This window comes from Macaca nemestrina, chromosome 9 (genome assembly GCF_043159975.1).
Source record: "Macaca nemestrina isolate mMacNem1 chromosome 9, mMacNem.hap1, whole genome shotgun sequence".
NCBI lineage: Eukaryota > Metazoa > Chordata > Mammalia > Primates > Cercopithecidae > Macaca > Macaca nemestrina.
Genome location: NC_092133.1, coordinates 58,359,448 through 58,386,136, shown reverse-complemented (window position 1 = coordinate 58,386,136; position 26,689 = coordinate 58,359,448). Strand labels below are relative to the sequence as shown.

The 26,689-nt window shown below is 35.3% G+C and overlaps 1 protein-coding gene across 7 annotated transcripts in view; it reads left to right on the top strand.

The window, feature by feature from the left end:
- LOC105466167 (rhotekin 2) overlaps positions 1-26,689 on the top strand; it is a 95,612-nt gene that overhangs the window by 14,661 nt on the left and 54,262 nt on the right. For 6 of the 7 annotated variants that reach the window (XM_071069613.1, XM_071069611.1, XM_011715145.3 and 3 more), the window contains 4 exons: positions 15,170-15,228; positions 19,769-19,822; positions 21,207-21,324; positions 24,646-24,843. In XM_071069613.1, the coding sequence (XP_070925714.1) occupies positions 15,170-15,228; positions 19,769-19,822; positions 21,207-21,324; positions 24,646-24,843 (429 nt within the window). The remainder of the gene's footprint in view (positions 1-15,169; positions 15,229-19,768; positions 19,823-21,206; positions 21,325-24,645; positions 24,844-26,689) is intronic. The other variant, XM_071069612.1, reaches the window with a different exon arrangement.

Below are 26,689 nucleotides of genomic sequence, written 5' to 3'. Positions count from 1 at the left end.
GGGACTACAGGCGCCCGCCACCTCGCCCAGCTAGTTTTTTGTATTTTTTAGTAGAGACGGGTTTCACTGCGTTAGCCAGGATGGTCTCGATCTCCTGACCTCATGATCCGCCCATCTCGGCCTCCCAAAGTGCTGGGATTACAGGCTTGAGCCACCGCGCCCGGCCGGTTGCAAGTCTTTGCTATTGTGAATAGTGCTGCAATAAACATACATGTGCATGTGTCTTTAGAGCAGCATTATTTATAATCCTTTGGGTATATACCCAGTAATTGGATGACTGGGTCAAATGGTATTTCTAGTTCTAGATCCTTGAGGAATCGCCACACTGTTTTCCACAATGGTTCAACTAGTTTACAGTCCCACCAACAGTGTGAAAGTGTTCCTATTTCTCCACATCCTCTCCAGCACCTGTTGTTTCCTGACTTTTTAATGATCGCCATTCTAACTGGTGTGAGATGGTATCTCGTTGTGGTTTTGATTTGCGTTTCTCTTATGGCTAGTGATGATGAGCATTTTTTCATGTGTCTGTTGGCTGCATAAATGTCTTCTTTTTAGAAGTGTCTGTTCATATCCTTTGCCCACTTTTTGATGGGGTTGTTTTTTTCTTGTAAATTTGTTTGAGCTCTTTGTATGTTCTGGATATTAGCCCTTTGTCAGATGAGTAGATTGCAAAAATGATCTCCCATTTTGTAGGTTGCCTGTTCACTCTGATGGTAGTTTCTTTTGCTGTGCAGAAACTCTTTAGTTTAATTAGATCCCATTTGTCAATTTTGCCTTTTGTTGCCATTGCTTTTGGTGTTTTAGATATGAAGTCCTTGCCCATGCCTATGTCCTGAATGGTATTGCCTAGGTTTTCTTCTAGGGTTTTTATGGTTTTAGGTCTTTAATCCATCTTGAATTAATTTTTGTATAAGGTGTAAGGAAGGGATCCAGGTTTAACTTTCTACATATGGCTAGCCAGTTTTCCCAGCACCATTTATTAAATAGGGAATCCTTTCCCCATTTCTTGTTTTTGTCAGGTTTGTCAAAGATCAGATGGTTGTAGATGTGTGGTATTATTTCTGAGGGCTCTGTTCTGTTCCATTGGTGTATATCTCTGTTTTGGTTCTAGTACCATGCTGTTTTGGTTACTGTAGCCTTGTAGTATAGTTTGAAGTCAGGTAGCATGATGCCTCCAGCTTTGTTCTTTTGACTTAGGACTGTCTTGGCAATGCGGGCTCTTTTTTGGTTCCATATGAACTTTAAAGTAGTTTTTTCCAATTCTGTGAAGAAAGTCATTGATAGCTTAATGGGGATGGCATTGAATCTACAAATTACCTTGGGCAGTATGGCCATTTTCACGATATTGATTCTTCTTATTCATGAGCTTGGAATGTTCTTCCATTTGTTTGTGTCCTCTTTTATTTCATTGAGCAGTGAGTGGTTTGTAGTTCTCCTTGAAGAGGTCCTTCACATCCCTTGTAAGTTGAATTCCTAGGTATTTTATTCTCTTTGAAGCAATTGTGAATGGGAGTTCACTCATGATTTGGCTCTCTGTCTGTTATTGGTGTGTAAGAATGCTAGTGACTTTCGCACATTGATTTTGTATCCTGAGACTTTGCTGAAGTTGCTTATCAGCTTAAGGAGATTTTGGGCTGAGACAATGGGGTTTTCTAAATATACGATCATGTTATCTGCAAACAGGGACAATTTGACTTCCTCTTTTCCTAATTGAACACCCTTTATTTCTTTCTCCTGCCTGATGGCCCTGGCCAGAACTTCCAACACTATGTTGAATAGGAGTGGTGAGAGAGGGCATCCCTGTCTTGTGCCAGTTTTCAAGGGGAATGCTTCCAGTTTTTGCCCATTCAGTATGATATTGGCTGTGGGTTTTTCATAAATAGCTCTTATTATTTTGAGATATGTTCCATCAATACCGAATTTATTGAGAGCTTTTATCATGAAGGGCTGTTGAACTTTGTCAAAGGCCTTTTCTGTATCTATTGAGATAATCATGTGATTTTTGTCTTTGGTTCTGTTTATATGCTGGATTATGTTTATTGATTTGCATATGTTGAACCAGCCTTGCATCCCAGGGGTGAGACCCACTTGATCATGGTGCATAAACTTTTCGATGTGCTGTTGGATTCGGTTTGCCAGTATTTTATTGAGGATTTTTGCATTGATGTTCATCAGGGATATTGGTCTAAAATTCTTTCTTTGTTGTGTCTCTGCCAGGCTTTGGTTCAGGATGATGTTGGTCTCATAAAATGAGTTAGGGAGGATTCCCTCTTTTTCTATTGCTTGGAATAGTTTCAGAAGGAATGGTACCAGCTGCTCCTTGTACCTCTGGTAGAATTTGGCTGTGAATGCGTCTGGTCCTGGACTTTTTTTGGTTGGTAGGCTATTAATTATTGCCTCAATTTCAGAGTCTGTTATTGGTCTGTTCAGGGATTCAGCTTCTTCATGGTTTAGTCTTGGGAGGGTGTTTGTGTCCAGGAATTTATCCATTTCTTCTAGGTTTTCTAGTTTATTTGCATAGAGGTGTGTATAGTATTCTCTGATGGTAGTTTGTATTTTTGTGGGGTCAGTGGTGATATCCCCTTTATCATTTTTTATTGCATCTGTTTGAGTCTTCTCTCTTCTTTATTAGTCTTGCTAGCGGTCTATCTATTTTGTTGATCTTTTAAAAAAAAAACAGCTCCTGGATTCATTGATTTTTTTTTTTGAAGGGTTTTTTTGTGTCTCTATCTCCTTCAGTTCTGCTCTCATCTTAGTTATTTCTTGCCTTCTGCTAGTTTTTGAATGTGTTTGCTCTTGCTTCTCTAGTTTTTTGGAGTGTGATGTTAGGGTGTCAATTTTAGATCTTTCCTGCTTTCTCTTGTGGGCATTCAGTGCTATAAATTTCCCTCTACATACTGCTTTAAATGTGTCCCAGAGATTCTGGTATGTTGTATCTTTGTTCTCATTGGTTTCAAAGAACATCTTTATTTCTGCCTTCATTTCGTTATATACCCAGTAGTCATTCAGGAACAGGTTGTTCAGTTTCCACGTAGTTGAGCGGTTTTGAGTGAGTTTCTTAATCCTGAGTTCTGGTTTGATTGCACTGTGGTCTGAGAGACAGTTTGTTATAATTTCTGTTCTTTTACATTTGCTGAGGAGTTCTTTACTTCCAACTATGTGGTCAATTTTGGAATAAGTGCGATGTGGTGCTGAGAAGAATGTATATTCTGTTGATTTGGGGTGGAGAGTTCTGTAGATGTCTATTAGGTCTGCTTGGTGCAGAGTTGAGTTCAATTCCTGGATATTCTTGTTAACTTTCTGTCTCGTTGATCTGTCTAATGTTGACAGTGGGGTGTTAAAGTCTCCCATTATTATTGTGTGGGAGTCTAAGTCTCTTTGTAAGTTTCTAAGGACTTCCTTTATGAATCTAGGTGCTCCTGTATTGAGTGCATATATATTTAGGATAGTTAGCTCTTCTCGTTGAATTGATTCCTTTACCATTATGTAATGGCCTTCTTTGTCTCTTTTGATCTTTGTTGGTTTAAAGTCTGTTTTATCAGAGACTAGGATTGCAACCCCTGCCTTTTTTTGTTTTCCATTTGCTTGGTAGATCTTCCTCCATCCCTATATTTTGAGCCTATGTGTGTCTCTGCACATGAGATGGGTCTCCTGAATACAGCACACTGATGGGTCTTGACTCTTTGTCCAATTTGCCAGCCTGTGTCTTTTAATTGGAGCATTTAGCCCATTTACATTTAAGGTCAATATTGTTATGTGTGAACTTGATCCTGTCATTGTGATGTTATTTTGCTCACTAGTTGATGCAGTTTCTTCCTAGCATTGATGGTCTTTACATTTTGGCATGCTTTTGCAGTGGCTGGTACCAGTTGTTCCTTTCCATGTTTAGTGCTTCCTTCAGGATCTCTTGTAGGGCAGGCCTGGTGGTGACAAAATCTCTCAGCATTTGCTTGTCTGTAAAGGATTTTATTTCTCTTTCACTTATGAAACTTAGTTTGGCTGGATATGAAATTCTGGGTTGAAAATTCTTTTCTTTAAGAATGTTGAATATTGGCCCCCACTCTCTTTTGGCTTGTAGAGTTTCTGCCGAGAGATCTGCTGTTAGTCTGATGGGCTTCCCTTTGTGGGTAACCCGACCTTTCTCTCTGGCTGCCCTTAACATTTTTTCCTTCATTTCACCTTTGGTGAATCTGACAATTATGTGTCTTGGAGTTGCTCTTCTCAAGAAATATCTTTGTGGCGTTCTCTGTATTTCCTGAATTTGAATGTTGGCCTGCCTTGCTAGGTTGGGAAAGTTCTCCCGGATAATATCCTGCAGAGTGTTTTCCAACTTGGTTCCATTCTCCCTGTCACTTTCAGACGTCACCAGTCAGACGTAGATTTGGTCTTTTCACATAGTCTCATATTTCTTGGAGACTTTGTTCATTTCTTTTCACTCTTTTTTCTCTAAACTTCTCTTCTCACTTCATTTCATTCGTTTGATCTTCAGTCACTGATACCCTTTCTTCCAGTTGGTCGAGTCGGTTACTGAAGCTTGTGCATTTGTCACGTAGTTCTTGTGTCATGGTTTTCATCTTTATCAGTTCGTTTATGGACTTCTCTGCATTGACTATTCTAGTTAGCCATTCGTCAAATCTTTTTTCAAGGTTTTTAGTTTCTTTGTGCTGGGTTCGTAATTCCTCCTTTAGCTCAGAGAAGTTTGATTGTCTGAAGTCTTCTCTCAGCTCGTCTGAAGTCATTCTCCATCCAGCTTTGTTCTGTTGCTGGCGAGGAGCTGCATTCCTTTGGAGGGGGAGAGGCACTCTGATTTTTAGAATTTCCAGCTTTTCTGTACTGCTTTTTCCCCATCTTTGTGGTTTTATCTACCTTTGGTCTTTGATGATGGTGATGTACAGATGGGATTTTGGTGTGAATGTCCTTTCTGTTTGTTATTTTTCCTTCTAACAGTCCAGACCCTCAGCTGCGGGTCTGCTGGACTTTGCTTGACCCTATTTGCCTAGGTAGCAGCAGCGGAGGCTGCAGAAGAGTGAATATTGCTGAACAGCAAATGTTGCTGTCTGATCGTTCCTCTGGAAGCTTCGTCTCAGAGGTGTACCTGGCCGTGTGAGGTGTGAGGTGTCAGTCTGCCCCTAGTGGGGGATGTCTCCCAGTTAGGCTACTTGGGAGTCAGGGACCCAATTGAGCAGACAATCTGTCCGTTCTCAGATCTCAAACTCCGTGCTGGGAAAACCACTACTGTCTTCAAAGCTGTCAGACAGCGACATTTAAATCTGCAGAGGTTTCTGCTGTCTTTTGTTTGGCTATGCCCTGTCCCCAGAGGTGGAGTCTATAGAGGCAGGCAGGCCTTCTTGAGCTTCGGTGGGCTCTACCCAGTTAGAGCTTCCTGGCCAATTTGTTTATGTACTTAAGCCTCAGCAATGGCGGGCGCCCCTCCCTCAGCCTCACTGCCACCTTGCAGTTAGATCTCAGACTGCTGTGCTAGCAATGAGGGAGGCTCTGTGGGTGTGGGACCCTCCAAGCCAGGCACGGGATATAATCTCCTGGTGTGCCATTTGCTAAGACCCTTGGAAAAGCGCAGTATTAGAGTGGGAGTGACACGATTTTCCTGGTGGTGTGTGTCACGGTTTACCTTGGCTAGGATAGGGAATTCCCTTCCCCCTTGCGCTTCCCAGGTGAGGTGATGCCTCGCCTTGCTTCGGCTCTTGCTTGTTGGGCTGCACCCACTGTCCTGCCCCCACTGTCCAACACACCCCAGTGAGATGAACCCAGTACCTCAGTTGGAAATGCAGAAATCACCTGTCTTCTGTGTCGCTCACGCTGGGAGCTGGAGGCTGGAGCTGTTCCTATTCGGCCATCTTGGCATGGATCCTGGCTGATATTCTTCTATAAAGAACATTCCTCTCTTTAGTCTCTCCATTCCTGGATTTTTATTCAATGTTTTATTATCGTTTATAGTCACTAAGAATCTCTTGCTTCCTGACACTAAAAGACGATCCATTCTTGCTTTATATTTTCCCTGTCCCATGCCTAGAGTCAGCCATTTTTCTGACACCTGGCTCCCTTTAATGGTGAATCGTATTTTGAATGTAAACCCTGGGCCCTGGGTATGCTCATGCTTACTGGGGTATCACTGCCTCTTCAGTGGACCTAGTGATGAAAGAGATGAAAAAATCATGAGTTTATATCAATGTTTATAGGTTTGTGATTACAGTACCAATATTATTACTGACCATAAACCTACCTAGGCAAGTTCAAGATTTCCTTACAATTCTTTTTTTAACATACAGAAATTATGAAAATTTTCCAACATACAGAAAAGATGAAAGAATTATACAGTGAATACCCATATACCTACCACTGAGGTTCTACAATTAATATTTGTTTTATCCCTCTGTCAATCCATTTTATTTTATTTTATTTTTTAATTTTTTTAGAGATAGGGTCTCACTGTGTCTCCCAGGCCAGAGTGCAGTGACACAATGATAGCTTGCTCTAGCCTGAAACTTCTGGGTTCAAGTGATCTTCCTGCCTCAGCCTCCCAAGTACCTAGAACTAGAGGTTCATGCCACCCTACCCAGCTAATTTATTTTTTGTCTCTCAGCTTGCTTATTTATTTATTTTGTAGAGACAGGGTCTTGCTATGTTGCCCAGGCTTATCTTGAACTCCTGGCCTCAAGCAATCCTCCCACCTCAACCTCCCAAAACACTGGGATTACAGGCATGAGCCACCATGTTCAGCCTAATCTATTTTATTTCTTTATGACACAATTTAAAATAAGTTCTTTGCAGTTCTTTGTGTGTGTATATATATATGTACACATGTATGTACATCCCTGTAGATATAGGGTAGAGAGTATTCAAAAATTACTTGATTATATTACTTTGTTCTCACAATGCTATAAAGGACTACCTGAGATTGGGTAATTTAAGAAAAGGAGAGGTTTAATTGACTCACAGTTCTGCAGGCTATGCAGGAAGCATGGCTTGGAGGCCTCAGGAAACTTACAATCATGGCAAAAGGTTGGGGGGGAAACAAGCACTTCCTTCACATGGCGACAGGAGAGCAAGTGAACTAATGGGGAAATGCTACACACTTTTAAACAACCAGATCTCATGAGAACTCACTATCACGAGAATAGCAAGGGGGAAATCTGCCCCCATGATCTAATCACCTCCCACCAGGTCTCTTCCCCAACACTGGGGATTACAGTTCAACATGAGATTAGGGTGGGACACAGAGCCAAACCGTATCAATGAACTTTTTCTTATGGTCTTCTTATTAAATCATAAACGGACTTATTTGTTTTTGTTTGCTTTTTTTCTCTTTGAATTAATTACATTTTTTGCATAGATAGTGTTTCCGTGTGCTCCTTCCCAGTTTCCAATTAGTAGCTCTTGCCACAGTTCCCACCCCAAGAACCAGCCACTATTCTGACTTTTTTTTCCACTGTAGGTTAATTTTGCCTGTTCTGGAACTTAGTATAAATAGAACTATACAGTGGAGGTTTCTTTCTTTCAACATAATGCTTTTGAGATTCATCATGTGTCAATTATTTTTTTTTCCACTGTATCACTTTTTCCAGGGTTGACTCTTTTCAAATTTCTGTATAGTTTTGGTTGCTTGCCAGTCACTTCAGGTAGATGTTTTTTAAATTTTTTGTTGTTTTCTGTGGGAAGATTTCTCCAGCATGAGCTACTCTGCCATTACCAAAAGAGGAATTTTAATTGATTAAAATTGCTTTTTAATCAAATAAATTTTTATTTTTTCTACTTTATGGAACATCTTGAGGTTTTCTTTATGACTTAATATGGTCTGTTTTCATGAGTGTTGCATTGGCTTTTGAAGTTACATTTCTTTTTATAAGAGTGTAACGTTAGTCAAAGGTGTTTGAAAGATCTGTGTTAATGACTACATTAGCTTTTCTGTAACCTTCCTTATTTTTTTGACCAGTTGAACTGTCTTATACTGAAACAGATAGCTTAAGATTTTTTATTGTTAAGGCTTAATTGTCTTCATCCTTGTATCTTCTGTACATTGTGCTTTAGGAAGATGCTTTGTAACATTTGGTACATTCGGTACTTGTGGTATATTCATTGTTAGTTGCAGCCTTTTGCATTATAAAGTGTCCTTCTGTTGTTGTCTCAGGTAGTGTTTTTGAACCTGAATTTTACATTGCCTGGTAACAAAATCACATCATCTATTTTCTTATTTGTATTTGTTTCATATATCTTTGTCCATCTCTTTATTTTTAGCCTTTCTGACTCACCTTTGAAGACTTGTTTCTTGTATTCATCCTAGAGTTGGGTTTTATATTATGAGCCAATCTGGAAATCCTTTTAATGGGAAAATTAAGACGTTTTATATTTGCTGATATAACTAATATATCTGATTTCAGCTACTATAGTATTCTTTTATATTATGTTAACTGTGGATATTATAATTACAGTCTTTTACTATGTGGTCTGTTTCCTTTGTTTTTCTTAAATTTTGGAAGCATTTTATAAGTCATAGTAGTTACTATAGTTTTATATAAAAACTTTATATACTGATAACTATATAATGCCCTTAGTTCTTGTAAGTTTTTTATATATATTGCCCTTAGTTCCACGAGCCAACTAAACCTCTTCTTAAGTTACCCAGCCTTAGGTATTTCTTTGTAGCAATGCAAGAATGGCCTAACACAGGCTTTTGCTATTTTGATTTTTTGTTTTAAGTAATATCTTTTTTTTCCAGTTACTATCTGTGTCAAGATCAATGAGCTTATTGTATTTCCCCCTACTCCACTTTTTTTCAAGTAGTGTTTTTTCTACTTTGGTGGAATGGATAATATTTACATAGTAATCTTATAGTCGTATCTTCACCTTTGTTTTAGTCTTTGATATGCACTCAAGTAGGTATAATTTTCACTTCTTGTTCTTCCGTTGTACTTTCCAAAATCATCTCTTTTGGAAGAAGCTCATCAGCTAGAAGATTCTTCCACATGAGTACAGTTTTCTTCACTTTCTTGCATGTTTAAAGTGTTTTTTTGTTTTTTTAGTGTTTCTACTTTTAGGGTCAGTTTGCCAGTTATAAATTCCTTAGCCAACACATTCTTTCCTTGAGTTTTGTGAAGACTTTGCTCCATTGTTGTCTTGTTATTGAGAAATCTAATCTTTCATTTTCTTTCCTTTGTAAATGAGTTTGACTTTTTGCCTGGAGACTGAAAGTACTTTTCTTTATCTTAAAGTCTGATTATTTTACTGGAATGTGTGTAAGGCTGACCATTTGGCACATTTTGGGACTCTTGATATGTGGATTGTTCTTTTTTGTTTTCAGAACGTCTTTCTGAATTATACAGAAATATTCTTTCTATCTCATTATTTTGTTTTTCCTGTTTAAGAATTCTGATTACATATAAGTTGGATCTTCTTTGCCTGTCCTCTATGTCTATCACTTTCTGATCTTTTTTAATACCGTATTTCATTTTTGTTCTTTTGGTTCTTTTCATTCCCATTTACTATGTCCCTTTGTGTACTTTTGCTTCTATATATTTATCCTTGGACACCTTACATTTTAATGTTTATTTCAGAAATGATTTTATTTTTCCAGTTTCTCTGCTTGTTCTTTCCTCTCATTCTCTCCTCTCTTTGCATATCTGCCTGTTGTTTTTTCCTTCCTAGTCTCAAATTTTGGATTTTAGGTTCCTGGTTTCTTTCATATTTGCATTAATTTGTATAAATGCACTTAATTCATTTTGGAGTATTGTGTTAACAGTTTTTGTTACTTTTTATATTTGTTGGAGGTGGAGTTGGTAGACTATTTTAATCAAATGAAGAGTTTTGATTATCTACTTTTATTTATAGTAGCTTTCTATGGGTAATTGGAGTCCATTTTTGTCCCTAAGGAAATATGTAGGATTTTTCTGAGCCAAGTGATTAGGAGTCAGGAGTCAGGACCCCTTATCCTTAAGGGGTATGTTCCATCATCCTTCCTGGATTCCTGAAACCACAGATAATACTAAGCCCTATGTACATTATGTTTTTTTCCTACACATACATACCTATGATAGTTTAATTTGTAGATTAGGCACAGTACGAGATGAACAACAATAACTAATAATAAAATAGAACAATTATAACAATATACTATAATAAAAGCTATGCAAATGTGTTCTCTCAGAATATCTCATTTACCCTTTTTGTGATGATGTGAGATGATAAATTGCTTTTGTGATGAGTTTAAATGAGATGAATGTCATAGGCATTGTGGTATAGCATTAGGCTACTATGAACCTTGTGCACAAGCACTGTGATACCTTGAGAGTTAGTCTGATAATCTAGACGGCAGCTAAGTGACTAATGAGCAGGTGATGTATACAGCATGGATACACTGGACAAAGGCATGATTCACATCCCATAGGGCAGCATGAGATTTCATTACAGTACTCAGAATGGTATGCAGTTTAAAATTTATGAATTGTTAGGCCAGGCACGGTGGCTCATGATTGTAATCCCAGCCCTTTGGGAGGCCGAGGTTGGTGGATCACTTGAGCCCAGACGTTTGAGACCAGCTTGGGCAACATCGTAAAACCCTGTCTCTACCAAATAACATTAACATTAGCTGGGCATGGTGGCGTGTGCCTGTAGTCCCAGCTACTCAGGAGGCTGAGGTGGCAGGATTGCTTGAATCCGGGAGGTGGAGGTTGCAGTGAGCTGAGATTACGCTACTGCACTCCAACCTGGGCAACAGAGTGAGACCCTGTCTCAAATAAATAAAAATAATAAAACTTATGAATTATTTATCTCTGGAATTTTTCATTTAATATTTTCAGACTGCAGTTTACTCTGGATAACTGAAACCATGTAAAGCAAAACCATGGCTAAGGGGAGAATACTGTATTTGGTTTCTTAGTTCAAGAATGTTTTTTATTATTGGAACTGTGAAGAGTAGTTTCCTTAATAAATGATGTCTTTTGGGATGCTGGTTGGTTAATTTTCTGTTCTTTGATACTAATGTGTTTCTTGGGATTTTAAACTTCATCTACTTTCTTCCTTTTTCTTCGTAGCCAAGGCTCCAAAGGACACCTCTCTCATTCTTGTGTTGCTCACAAGACTTAACTTTTGAACCAAAGTACTTTTGGAGCCCTTTCTTTCACCTCTCCAGGAACCAGTACTGTGGTACCCACTAGGTCTTAGACCCATTCACTCTTCTTCTAGGGGAAATCCTAAGTTGATATTGCTTGTGGTTTGCAATGCCCACCGCACTCTTATATGCAAGGCCTCTACAAGCTGGTTTTGACGGTTTCAGATGTTAGTTTCCCCATTTACTGTAAATTAAAATTCGTAGAAGTCTCTGTTTTTTAGTTATGCTGTTGGTGTTGACTGTAGGTCATTTTATTTGCTTTCCTTGTTGATCTGAAGGCTTTTGTAGAATGTGTGAAATAAATCTGATTTAGATGGTTACTCCTGTTTTACAGGAACTGGTAAGTCATTCTCTGATCACTTTAACTACTGGGTTACTGCCTCTTCTATGTGAGCCCCAACCTAAATACTGAGGCCAAAAATATAAATACTCAGAAAGTAATCCTTGTATGTGTGTAACATTTTAAAGAATGACATAGGATACATTTAAAATATTCATTTAGTAGCTCTGTGAGATAGTGAATCTTTTCCCCATTTTACAAATAAAGATGCTGAGGCTAAAAGGTTAATAGCAACCCACTTATATAATTAGTTAATAATGAGTAATATTAGTTAATAATGAGTTAATAATGAGTAAAATCCAATGCTAAGTATCCATGTCTACTGCCTGCTCCATCAAAATGACCATATCCTTATTTCATTTAACAGTCCCTAAACATTCATTGAGTTCTTTAGAATGTACTGAGCAGTACCAGGCACTGGTGATAGAGCACTGAACAAAATAGACACCCCAACCCCCCCCCACACACAAAAAAAAGTACACACGGAGCTTATATTTCAGCAATATCCTCCAGTCTGTGCCCTTCCCACCACCCGCACCGCCCAGCACCCCGCAACCCCTTCTCAACCCGGTTCATCTCTTGACTTACTTCTGAAATGCTTTATTTGGCTTTGTAAAAACAATACTAATCAGTGTCATTTATAGCACTTAATTATGTGTGTCATTCAACATAATTGTGATTTTTAATTGTGCCAAAATAATTTTGTGAGTTTTGTATGATTGTTATACTACTCTCTCATCCTCCAGTTTTTTTGTTCATTGCTCAGGTACTATAACTCAAAAAAGAAAAGTATAGGTTGGAAGTGAAAATTGTGTACTCTTAGTTCTATAATACTTGTATTTAAAGACATTACTAATTTTATTTTTAAGATATTTATGAAGCTATAAATTTTATACCATAGTTTTAGGATGCGTTAAAATTTCATGCTAAATGTTTCTGAGTATCTTAATCTTTACTTATTTGCATCAGAGGTAAAGGATTTTATAACCTGCTTTCAAATAATAGACTCCCATTTAGAATTATTTTAGTGCTTCATTAAGAAAATGTAAAATGCTTTCATCATTGGGCTATTTCTTATTATAACTTGTTAATTTTGGCAAAGAAATGCTGTTTTAAATTCCCACTTGGAACAGCATAAGATAGGATAATCTGTATTTACTTAGTCAGTTTTAATACAGATTTTTGAGCAACAATGTGGCAGATTGGCACCCTCTTTTGGTCATTTTATTTACCTACAGGCAGAAATATAAGTAATACAAATTAAGTTGTCTTTTATATGTTTATCTCTATCTTTTAAGTTAGCATTTACAAATCTCAACCAAAATAATGCTCTAGACTGGGTTCGTATGAATAAGGTACACTATTATCTAGCTGTGCTTTGTTTTGGTAATTTTGTGCTTATTTTCTGTTTCCTCAGGCTGGCTCTCTAATTCTAGCATTCAGAATTAGCATTAATATTGCAGATTTTTGAACAAGTATTTATATTAAACTATTAACTACAGTAGCACATTATTAGACAGATAGTGTGTAACAATTTCATTGTCAATTTGGATTAATTAGAAAAAACATCACATTTTAGTACCCTAAATAGCAGTTTTGTTATTTGAATTGAAAGTAATTCAAGCTTCAGAAAATTAAGGCTGAATTACTTCAGTTTTTCTCCTCTCATTTTTTAAAAGACAGACTTAATTCTCTAAGATTATATGGTTAGTTGAATTTATATTATAGTTTGACAATATTTGTGTATAATAAGTTTACTCACCAGTCCTGGAAATGCCTATGCAAATAATTTATAATTGCAGGGGAGAAAGCTATACTCTGCCAGGTAGTTGAATAGTTTGGAAGGGGGAAATTTTTCTTGGTAAATATTCAGCAAGTTTGCTTTGGGTAGTTCTAGTATTTCAGAATTTCGTTTGCCTGCCAAAGCCTCAAATTTAATCCAATTTAATAATACCTAATGGATCTCAACTTTAGCATAATCTATGACCTATTCCATAATACTTAAGTTACTCACTATATTTGAGCTTCCTTGTGCTTTTTCACTAAAATAAGTATTTTAAGAATTTATATTATGCATTGCTCATATAGGCATTTTTAGAAATATTACTTTCAAATGCCAACCAATTATGTTTGTATTGTATTTCTTGTACAAGTTCGAAGAAATTGAGATTTGTGTTTGATTTCTAGTGGGCCTTTCAGTATATTATTTCACTAAAATAGATAATAAACTGTTCGATTGAACTGTTGAATTGAACTTAAGTAATAAGCAAGATAATCTTCTCTGACATGACAAACTAATATAAAATGTTGAACTTCACTCTTTAAAATTTATGATTCAATGAAACTTTATTTTGAAATAAACAATGAGTATTTGTATGTTTCACTGAGTGAATTCCCTAGTTTTAATACCAGATATGGCCATAAAGTAATTAGATAGAATTCTGAGAATATATGGCTTTAAATATACTGCATTATTTTAGTCATACCTAATGTATAATTCTATAAATACTATGTAAATATCTCATAAATTTATGAACTTTACATCAGTAAATTATTTTAGCTCATTTGAAATATACCACCTATATACTTATGAGTTTAATCCAGTAAAGGGGCAAAAAAGTGGGATGATATATTTGTTTTCATATTTGGATGCATTATAATGAATATATTGTCAGTGTTTTTAACAGACCTACTGAAAGCAGTGTGTTGCTGTCATCTCCTTCTGAAAACGTCCCATATCAAATTCCCATCCAGTCTTTCTCCAGAAGCCTTCTTAGAATCCAACAGTATCCAAATGGCAAATTTCCATCTTATCACTTATTTGAAGTAACAGATTAAATTAACTGGTAGTTAATTAGCTGACTAAATTAAATAGGAATGAAAAATACAAAGAATAGTCTTGGAAATATTGCCCTGTAAATGGAATGCTAATCTCTAAATGCAGTTTATTAGGAAAATAGGATATTGGGGAAATAGTCAAAGATTGGATTGTTTCTATCTATTTTTAAAGTTTTCATGGTAATAAAATATTCTAACTTCAGATTTGTAAGTGTCTTATATCCCCATAATTTCCTTTGAATCATAATATTTTTCTCTCTAAATTTTATTCTGTCTACAGAGCTACTCTGTTTCTCATCTTAGTTTGTTACTTTATTGTTTTAGCATACACTTAGTTCTTTGGAATCTTGAAGAAATTAAATATGATATTAACTGTAGATATTTATACAGCAGAGGGTACTTTTTTGGATATTTATCAGATTCTATATGGATTAGATACTCCTGGACAGCAAATTACATGATTGGGAAGTTCGTTACTGTTTCAGGCCACTGTATTTAGTAAATTAGAAATGTAATTTATGAAATTGTGATCTAAGGTATTATACTTCTGGGGACATGGACAAATATTGTACGTCTTGTTTACAGATACAAGTGATCACAAAAGTCTTTCATCGTAAAGTAACCAGTATACAGTCATCAAGGAATATAAAGTTTATATGAAAAATCAGGGAGTGGCTCCAAATATTTCTTTTAACTTGCTAACTGTTGACTAAACATCTTAAAGTTTGAGTCAAATAGTTTACATTAACTGGAAGTCATTATTCATGGATACACATTTGCTTTTAATATTTCAACATTTGTGAAACACTGTTAAAACAATTGCTTATTAGAAAAGATCTTTTTTTCCATAAGGTTTTTTGTTTTGACAGTGATGTGAAATTTGAAAGTAAAGAACGAACAGCGTGTAAAGGAAAGATTGCCATATCAGGTATGCTATAAATGAATCTTTTATATTGCTGAATAAATTCTATAACATAACTACATGGTGGATTTTGGTTCATGCCCTGTCTCCATTCTCTTCATTTTGTTTTTCATGCCTCTATCAGAATATTTGTTCTAAAACACTGTTTTCAGCATTATGTGCTACATTTATATAGAACTTTAGAGTTTAAGAAAACTGTTTTATACATTACATACTCTACAGTTTTCTCCTTAGTGCACCCTTGTAAAATAGATAGAGTAATTGTTATTTTCTACAGATTCAGAGGGTAAGTGACTGAGCTGGGCCAAACCCAAGTCTTTTGACTCTGTTCCTTTCCTGCTCAGAAGCTATAATGTTTTTAATGTTTTGTCTGGGTCAGAAGTTCCATAAGGTTTTGGTACCATGTTTATTTTGGTCATCACTTTATACCTAGAAGCTAGCACAGTGCTTGGCTCATAGTAATTGCTCAGTGACTCTTGGATGAATGGCTGCTCTTCATTGCCTGTAGTGTAAAGACCACACATTTTTCTTCAGTCTTCCAGTTTGACCCAATTTTTTTTCTAGTCATATCTTCTGTTACTCCTAAACATAAGCTGTCTGCTTTAGCAGACATTTCTTGTCCTGGCAACATAACCCATGCTTCTGACACCCAATTAGCTTGTGAAATAACTACATTCTCTTAAAGATCTGTTTGTTCATCTATATATAATATAATCTCCGTTACCATTCCAGCTAGAAATGATGTTTCCTTTCTCTGAATTCCTCATGCAGTTAGGAGACCCTTCACCACTAGATGGCACTTATGCTGTGCAGTCTCAGTTTCTCCAAAGGGTTCAGGAAGCTAAAGACAATGGCTTGTAGATGCCACAGACTGAAATGAATACATGGCTGACTCGTGTGTACAGTAGTCAGATAATGCACTTTTACAACTATTTTCTTGTCAGTACATTTTCAAAACAACAGTATATACCTCCGTGGGTCCTTAAGTAATCACTAGATTATTGGCCAAAAGTCTTGTACTAGAGAGCCTGCTACATTTGAGGCACCGTCACCTAAGGGACTGTTTCTAGTAATATTTTTCTGGATAAACAAAATTATCACACAGGACGGTAGACCTACATTTTACAAAGTACATAAATGGCCAAAATCTGAAGAATTGCATTCAGCTAAGCACAATATTCTTCAGAAAATAACTGGAATATGTAAAAATTTGTTGCTTGTTTTATAGTTATTTATAGTTGTTTTTATCTTTATAATACAAAACAAAACATGTTTTATCTTTGTATCCTTTTGCTGTCAAACATGTACTTTTATGTAGTATTATTTATTATGTGTAATAAATTTTTTGTGAATAAATTACTGTACATCTTTGAGATTTTATAAAAACTAAACATATCCTTCGTTTCTTGCTTCTAATATAGTGCCACTCAGAATATAAATGAGATAAGTTGCTGTTAAACACTCAAATGCCATGATAGTCAACATCTATTGTCATTTCATAAGTTTATTGATTGTACCAATTCATAATAGAAATAACTGTACATTTAGAAGGAGTCTATTAAGTAAAAGTATTTAAAATAAAATAAAAAACTATTTCCTGCCCACAATTACTCAAATGTAAAAATTGAACATATTTCTACATGTGTTTCTTCTTTCCAAAAGATAATTTTAAATTAAATTAAGGAACGGAAACGCTGAGAAAATCAGATACTTACGTAATGTCTTTTCATCTTTGCCTAGACTTAATTATATCTTGTATGTGTTTGTAAAAACAAAATAAAAAATGAATTCACCTTTATAAATCCATTTTCTTTTGCTACTGGGATGAAAATGTGACCTTTGCTTCGGTAAAGATGAATATTTGCAACAAAGTTTCATAATGTTTTGATACACTGATAGCCAGAAAATACCTGAGTTTTTTGTTTCCAGCTACACCACTCCCTGGCCAGGTCTTTATGAAACTAAATCACTAATTTACTCTTATTATTTCTGCTGAACACCAAATATTTACCATATGTAAATGTAGTACTTACCGTAATTATATTGTGGTAATTAGCTTAGTCACCGACTACTAATTTAATGAATAAACCAAATCAGTTCACCAAGTACCTTAGTTTTCACTTTTGAAAATGATAGACAGACTTCTGGGACTTGATAGCATCAAGTCAGCTGTCTTATTATGACTCTCTCAGTTTACCATTAAAATGTCAATGAAGACATAAAACAAGACAAAGGTTAGAGTACTGCAAACTGAAACTGAGCCATTTGCAAGAACCTGAAGGAAGTTCTATTATTGGAAGCTGAATTCAGAAATAGAATTGATGGGTTACAAATCCATTGCTGTCTGAAGAGCGCAAGACTACCTGGGAAATTGGTATCCAACTTCTCCTCTTGTGGAGCTGATATCTACCCTCTTAGGCATGGGATAGAAGAAGGCTGACCCACAGGTTGTGAGTGTACAGCAAAGGAAGTCAGGATCCGTGTCCCTCCCATGATAGTATAAATAGTTAATGCTCTGTTAATCCTAACAGAGCAAGAACAGCTGTGAATAAGTACAGTTGTGAAATGAAATGAGTCAGCAGCTGTGGTCAAGCAAGAAGAAGTGGACTTTTTGGCAGCATATCAGCCAAGTCATAATTACAAAACAATAAAGCATTCTCATAGAAATCAAAAACAAAATTACAGTGTCTGTTATATCAATATAATTTAACAATTTTAGAAATTCTAGCTAAAATAATAAGGATAAAAGATGAAACTATTGAAAATAAATAGATAAATTGAATACTGTTTTAAGATAATAGATTGTAGGCCCAGCATGGTGGTTCATGCCTGTAATCCCAGTACTTTGGGAGGCCAAGGCAGGCAGATCACTTGAGGTCAGGAGTTTGAGACCAACCTGGCCTACATGATGAACCCCTCGTCTCTACTGAAAATCCAAAAATTAGCCGAGTGTGGTGGCGCATGCCTGTAATCCCAGCTACTCCGGAGGCTGAGGCAGGAGAATCACTTGAACCTGGGGACAGGGGTTAGGGGGAGGGTGGAGGTTGCTGTGAGTAGAGACCACACCATTGCACTCGAGCCCGGGTGATACAACAAGACTCTGTCTCAAAAAAAAAAAAAAAAAAAGATAATAGATTGTAAACTTACAAAACTTAAGAGAATTTACTTCAACTCTATTTGAATGAATAAAGATTCAGTAAAAATGGCTGGATTCAAGATAAATATACAAAAAGTGGTACTTTATCTTAAAATCAATAATAACTAATTAGAAAATATAATACCAAAAAAGATATCCTTTACAATAAAACCTCCAAAAAACAAAAATATTAATTATTCAAGAATAACCTTAATAAAATGTAAAGGCAAATTGTTATGCTATTCTATATAAAGACAGAATATTATAAAGTTATCAGTTCCTAAATTAATTTAGATAATGGAATACTAATAAAACACTTGGGGAAGGGGGATTTTGACAAGATTTGTTCTAAAATTTATATAAAGAAATTAGCAAGTAAGAATAAGGTGTTTTCAGAAAAGAAATATATCTAACAGATTAGTAAGTATATTATAAAGGTACAATAGTTACAATAGTATAATGTTGCCAGGCATGGTGGCTCATGCCTGTAATCCCAGCACTTGGGGAGGCCAAGGAGGGCAGATTGCTTGAGCCCAGAAGTTGGAGAACAGCCTGGCAAACATGGTGAAACTCTGTTTCGACAACAACAACAAAAAAAAAAAGGTGTAAAAAGTAGGCAGCCGTGCACAGTGGGTCACGCCTGTAATCCCAGCACTTCAGGAGGCCTAGGTGGGCTGATCACAAGGTCAGGAGATCAAGACCATCCTGGCTGACATGGTAAAACCCCATCTCTAGTAAAAATAGAAAAAAATTAGCCAGGGGTGGTGGCACATGCTTGTAGTCCCAGCTATTTGGGAGGCTGAGACTGGAGAATCGCCTGAACCTGGGAGGCAGAGGTTGCAGCAAGCTGAGATCGCGCCACTGCACTCCAGCCTGGGCAACAGATGGCACACACCTGTAGTCTCAGCTACATGGGAGGCTTAGGTGGGAGATTTGCTTGAGCCCTAGAGTTCAAGGCTGCAGTGAGCCATGGTGGCACCACTGCACTCCAGCCTGAGCAACAGAGCAAGACCCTGTCAAAAAAAAAAAAAAAGGAAAAATAATACGGTGTTGGTATTTAGCTAGACAGTAATTAATAAATGATTCAGATTCATAAAAGTATAGTCAAGGAACAGGTATTTACTCAGAATGGCATATATGATAAAGATGTCATCATTAATCAGTAAGGAAGAAACATATATGGAGTTATTTTTATAAGAAGAATATATTTTTACATCACACAGTAATTTCACAGATTAAATAACTTTTAAAAGTACAAACTATAAACAACATCTAGAAAATGTGCTGTTAAACGATAACACTTTATGTTAGCTTTAATAGAATTATTATGGAATGCAGAGGTTCAGGTCACTGTAAAGAATAAAACTTAACAAAATTATTACTTGTCATTTCTTTTTCCCTTCTTTGTAGATATTCGAATACCACTAATGTGGAAAGACACTGATCACTTCAGCAATAAAGAACGTAAGTATGATTTTAATTTGTAATTGAAATGTTTTCTTTAGTATGTAGTATATCTGATTTTTGAGAAAAAAGACTGCTTCCTTACTGAAATAAATTGATGTCATTTGAATAAGCAGCATCTTGAACCGTTTTCTGATTTTTAATATAAATATGTTGCAGTTACTTGATACTAATTAATATAGTGCATATGTAGTGTACTTTTAGTTGTTGATAGGAACCAGTGCAAGGACAGTGAGTACTGGGTTCAGAGTGGGAACGGGGAAAGGGAAATGTTTAGCGAATAAAGGTAAAGCAGAAGAAAATGTTTAGTGAATAAAGGTAAAGCCAACATTTCTTGTGTTTGACCAGAGTCTGGAAGATTTTTCTGCCTTATTTCATTACTTCAGGTTATTTAACAGGATGAAATAAGGAAAAATTTTTAGCTTGATCTGATTTTTTTTCCTTCAGTATTTTATGGTTTTATATAGTCTTTACAAATCCATGTATTGCTTAGGTCATGGAAATTAACCTCAAATGATTTCTAGCTGTTAGAGGCAAAGCAGGAAAGATATGATAATACTTTATCTTCGTTGTCTATTGTGATAGCTTTGTTCCTTGTACTTTAAAAACTGAATCATATTAAGCATAATTAGTTTTATATGAAGAATTTAAAATCAGGTTAGTGTTTGTTATTCAATTAGGAAATATAATTTGCTTTACAAAGGAATACATGTGGGAATTAAGTAAAGCTTTCTGATTACTAAAGAGAATAAGTTTTTCTGAAGAGCAACATTTTCTAAAAATGAGGATTTAGCCCTTTAATCACCTAATACTTTTTAAAACACCACCAAATTAAAAGGCCCAGCAGCTATGTTTTTTGTGTTCTCATGTCTATTTTATTGTTTTTTTTTTTTCTTGTGGTTTCCTCCCTTGCTGTTAGTTTGGTGGAAAATATTTTGCTGTCGTTAATGTGCCTACTCTTAACCTCTTCTAATAAAAAACATCTTTTTCTTAAATAGACTTGGAAACCAAAATGACAGAGGTAGTAGTGTGTGTGTGAGTGTGTGCGCGTGCGTGTGCATGTATATAAAGTTTACTATTAATTAAAGCTTAAGGAGTTTAATAGGAATAAAATTTATGAGTTTGGTGGTTTCTTTAGGCTGCTGAGAGGCCTATATATTTAACTTTATTTTTGCTTCCTTGTTGAATTGTTGTGTTCTAGTTGAGTAAGGTATTCCTATATACTGGCAGAACAGTCACTGTAAGACTTAAGGGTTACAATATACAATGTATGAAAAGAGTCTATTAATAATCTTTAAGCTAATATTTTTCATTTTCAAGTAGATTTTAACATAATGATTTATTACATGGATCGTTGCTTAATATGTTGTTATTTTTCCTCCAGGATCGCAATGCTATGCCATTTTTTGTTTATTCAAAATGGGAGCTAATGTGTTTGATACTGATGTGGTGAATGTAGATAAAACAATCACAGATATATGTTTTGAAAATGTAACCATATTGTAAGTATTTTTTAATCTTCAGAGAAAAATCTAAAATTCTTTTTTAAAAGGAAGTTCTTATTGGGTTTTTGGATTCTTTTTATGTTTAAATGTTTAAGTGATCTTTAAATGTTTAATATGATTTTAAAAATTACTTTGTTCAGAAGAAGTCCTTTTCTCTCTGCAATTTTCTGATGTAAAATAAAAATGGAAATATTGTAATTACTGTTAGCAATAAATATTTGACTTATAGTTCAGTTATTAACTAAGCTTTGCATACAACAGAATATCCTGTAATGTTATTTGATATAGAGATAATTTAAGCATAAAACAGGATTTTTATCTCGGTAGGATATTTGGTTGCAGAAATACTACAACAGTATAACAACTTTATTTACAAAATAGTCCTGAAGTACATGCTATAGGAAGAGCACTTTGAAATTCTGGGGTGTTCTTTTTCTTATGGTGTACTTCTTTCATGTACTTCAAAACAATAAAAAAAATGGGTGATCCTCAGGGCTGTTTTTATGGTCCCTGCTCTTTTACAGGCTCATTTTATTGTGGTCATAATACAGAACAAGAAAGAACTCCTTGGGTAGCCATAGAAATCATTTTTAACTAACATAGTTTTTCCTGCCCTCCTTCAAAGGTTCTGTGTGCCTAAATCAGTGTGGGATTTGTATTTTAGACTTTTGAAGACATGATCTTTAGATCTAAATGTTAATAGCGACTAACTATTAATATAAAAACCCATATGCATGGTTTTTGCCATTTTCAGCTATGGAGCTAGACAGGTGAGATTTCAGAGGCCTAGTTTTGCCACTCACATAACATTAAAAAAACCTGTAGCAAACCATATTTTGTGGCTTCTGGTCCAGTGTCTCATAGTAATAGTATAGCCTGGAAAAATAAAATGCATTGTTCTGAGTTATAAGTAGTAATGCAGGCCTTCTTATAAGCTGTATTGAACCAAAGGAATTTATTTAGGGTCCAAAAGATATCCCCAAATGCTTACATAATTGAGGCTAAAAAGAATTACTTTTTTCTTAGTTATCTGGATACATTTATTTCCATTATCAGCTATTGCTAGTGAATTTTTTTTTTCCTGCCAAAATTACCCGTTAATGGGCCCTTTTCTTCACATCACTTTGCTATTGTTTGTTTTTATCATGGAGACAAAAATCAGACTTTTTTTTTTCCAGGGAAAGAACAATAGAAGTTAGGAAGACAACACATGATTTATAATTTTTTGAGAATTCTGTAAATATTTTAAATTGTTCTAAAAATAACTGCTGACAAATGTTATAAATGTTGAAAAATGTGCTTTTTGTTATGATGATTGTTCTTAATAAGTATTCAATATTTATGAATCTCTGGTTTTTCTCTAAATATTGACTTTTTTAGTCATTACCAGGAATACTGTATGTTTAAAAGTTGCCAAATAATAAACTATAAAAATAGCTGGACGTTATTCCTGGGATTTATTCAAACTATAGATTGGCCATTTATATCTTTAAAAGTCTGTGCTCCATTTTTTAAATCTCTGAAACTGATGGATCTTCCATCTGCAAGTAACATCTGCTGCTGATGGACCTCTTTTGCAGTCTTAAGTATATTTTATTGTTAGTAACACTACCACAGTCTTTAATGCTAAAGGTAGTTCATTGTGTCTGAAGAAGGGCAAAGCCAATCTTAACTTTTGCTAAAATTGCAGAATTTTGTATATTGATTTAATAAATATATATCTAGTACTTTCTACATTCCAGGCACAATACTAGATTAAGAACACAAAGATCACCCAGACAGCAGCCATTCTCAAGGAGTTCATGCTTTGAAGTATATATTTTCCCCTATATAACCAGATAGTAAAATGTTATTTATAGTTATTAGGTGCAAAAGTCGGGGCGGGTCAGGGGACACAGTGAAGAGTGCACTATAAGTGACTCTTTATAAAGAAGAAATGAAAACTAAAGGTTAGCAGATTTTTTTTGGAAGAACAGTCATTTCAAAAAATTACACTTATAAATACCTTAAAAATGTATTAAAGGAATGACAAGGGGAAATAGTATTGGCAACAAAATGACCAGGGTATTTTATTCTTTCTTTAACATCCCTATGTATATATTGGTTAAACTGAATTAAGATTGCCATAGTTTTGAAGCTGATATCTCTGAAAGTTGCAGTAAGTCTCTCAGGCCATTTAGATGCCAAGTAAACACTGAGAGATTCTGTCTCATTAACGTATTTTAACATAAACTTATTCCAAATTCTTACTTTCCCCCCATAAACCTTGCACTTAATTGAGGAGATTCTGCAATCTTCTCTTGGCTTCCCTGCAGTCTTTTCTTTATTTTAAAAAGAAAGTTTATTGTGTATATTTGAGGTTTATAACACGATGTTACAGGATACATATAAATAGTAAAATGTTACTATAATCAAACAGATTAACATCTGTCATCTCACATAGTTACTTTTTTGTGACAAGAGCAGCTAAAATCTATATAACAAAACTCTCTAACACAATTTTATTAACATTCGTCCTCATGTTGTTACAGTACATTGTATCTCTAAACTTGTTCATCCTCCATATCTGCTATTTTGTGTCCTTTGACCTACAGCTCCCCATTTACTCTCCCCCAATCCTTGCCCATGGTAACCACTGTTTTATTCTCTATTTCTATGGTTTTGAGCTCTTTTTAAAAAATATTCCACATATAATTGAGATCATACAATATTTTTATTTCTATGCTTGACTTATTTGACTTAATATCCTCCAAGTTCATCCATGTTGTAGCAAATGGCAAGATCTCCTTTTTTAAGGCAGAATGGTTGTCTGTTGTGTGTGTATACACACATACTTTATTTTCTTTATCTGTTGTACCGTTGGTGGACATATCTTGGTGATTGTGAATAATGCTGCATTCTTATAGTTTCTTCAGTATCTTGGCTATTGTGAATAATGCTGCAATGAACAGGTGAGTGCAGATAATTTCACAAGGTAATGATTTTATCTCCTTCGAGTATAAACCCAGAAGAAGGACTGCTGGATCATGTAGTAGTTCCATTTTTAATTTCTTTAGGAACCTCTATACTGCTTTACATAATGACTCCACCAGCAGTGTACTAGGGTTCCCTTTTCTCCATACCCTCGTCAACATTTATCTCATGCCTTTTTGATAATATCCATCCTTATGGGTGTGAAGTAGTGTCTCATAGTGGTTTTAATTTGCATTTTCCTGATGTCAAATGCTGATTTTAAATGTTACATAAACATAAAAGAATGTTGTAATTTTATTTTCTACTGAGTTAAATTTCTAACATTATGAATGCCCTTGTTTTTAGTAATGAAGCAGGGCCAGACTTTCAGATGAAGGTGGAAGTATATAGTTGCTGTACAGAAGAATCTTCTATAACCAACACACCAAGAAAGCTAGCTAAGAAACTCAAGACATCTATAAGTAAAGCTACAGGAAAGAAAATAAGTTCAGTGCTTCAAGAAGAGGATCATGAAACGTGCTTGCTCCTCAGCCCTGCTGCTTTGTAAGTTTTTAATACTGTATTTATGGTGACATAATTATACATTTTTGATATTTTAAAGTATTATATGTGAAGTGTATGTTTACTTTATAAATGGAAAAACATCATGAAACAAAAACAAAACTTAGTTATTTGACATTTACTCAACTGAGGTATCCTTAATACCCTCCTTAAAAGGTAGGACGTTGGTTGAGAGTGTTTTTAGTGATTTGGAATTCTAATGCAAGTTGAATATCACTTATCTGAAAGCCTTCATGCCAGAAGTGTTTTAGATTTGGACTTTTTCAGATTTTGGAATATTTGCATATACATAATTAGATAACTTGGGGATGGCACCAAGGACTAAACATTATATATATATACACACATATATATACACATACATACACATACACATACCTTATAGCCTAAAGGTAATTTTCCATGATATTTTTAATAACTTTATGCATAAAACAAAGTTTTGACTTCAAACATCACATGAAGTCAGGTGTAGAATTTTCCACTTGTGGTGTCATTTAGGCATTCAAAAAGTTTCAGATTTTGGAGCATTTCAGATTTTCAGAGTAGAGATGTTTAGCTTGTATCTACCAAAAAAATGAAATGTTGTTGGAAAGGAACTATGTGCATGTCAAGGTATTTCTTTACCTATTAATCTACTAGTTAAATTGCTCTATATGTATGTCATGCTTTATTCTTATGGAAAATATTTTATCTCTTTTTAACAAAACCACATGATTATTATCATACTTAACTAAAAAAAAATAAGTCCTTTATATCCAGTCTATATTCATATTGCCCAATATTGGAAAAAAAATCCTGTTTTGATTTGTTCAAATCGGAATCCAAACAAGGTCTACAATATTACATTAAAGTGAATCTTTTAAGTTTCTTTTAACCTACTACAATTTCCTGTCCTATTTTTTTCTTGTCATTATTTATTGAAGAGACTAGGTCTTGTAGAATTTTCCATATTTTGAATTTAGTTGATTGCATCTTTGTGGTCTTTTTTTACATTTTTTTCTGGCCCTTGTATTTCCTATAACCTCGCAGTTAGATCTAGAGGACTGATTAGGTTCAGTTCTCTTTTAGGGGAATACTATTCATATTATTAGATGTACTTCCTACTAGCTTCTAGTAGGAGGCTTTGTCCCACTTTCAGTAATGTTAAAATTGATCAGTGGGTTTAGGTGTTGCCAGCCTAACCTATCAGGTATAAAGTTCTCTATCAGTCTTTTATCTAATGGTTTTTAACAGTCAAGGCTCATCATTTATTATTATGGATTATAATTTGGTGACTTTATATATCTGTCCTGCATTTTTCTTCCAAACTGGAATTCTTGCAAAGAACGTGTCCTTGTAAACTCTCTGGATACAACTACAATAACGTTGGTGGAGGAAAGGGAAGAAAAAAAATGCCTGATTCTTCTGTTTACTAGATTTTAGAATATTAAGTTGAAACCGTAGCAATCATGGAGGTGATCAGTGTTGTTTTATTTGAACTCTTGCATTTTCTTTTCTTTTCTTTTTTTTTTTTTTTTTTAAAGACAAGTCTGGATCTGTTACCCAGTCTGGAGCGCAGTGGAGCTCTCAGCTCCACTGCTCTCAGCTCTCAGCCTCCTGAGTAGCTAGGACTACCGGCACATGGTGCTGCGCCTGGTGGCTAATTTTTGTATTTTTCTTGTAGAGATAGTGTTTCACCACATTGCTCAGGCTGATCTCAGCCTCCTGGGCTCAAGCAATCATTCGCTTGCCTCAGCTTCCCAAAGTGCTGGGATTACAGGTGTGAGGCCACCACACCCAGCCTTGAATTTTTATAATGTTTGTGTTTCAATCTGCTATTCTCTTTGAT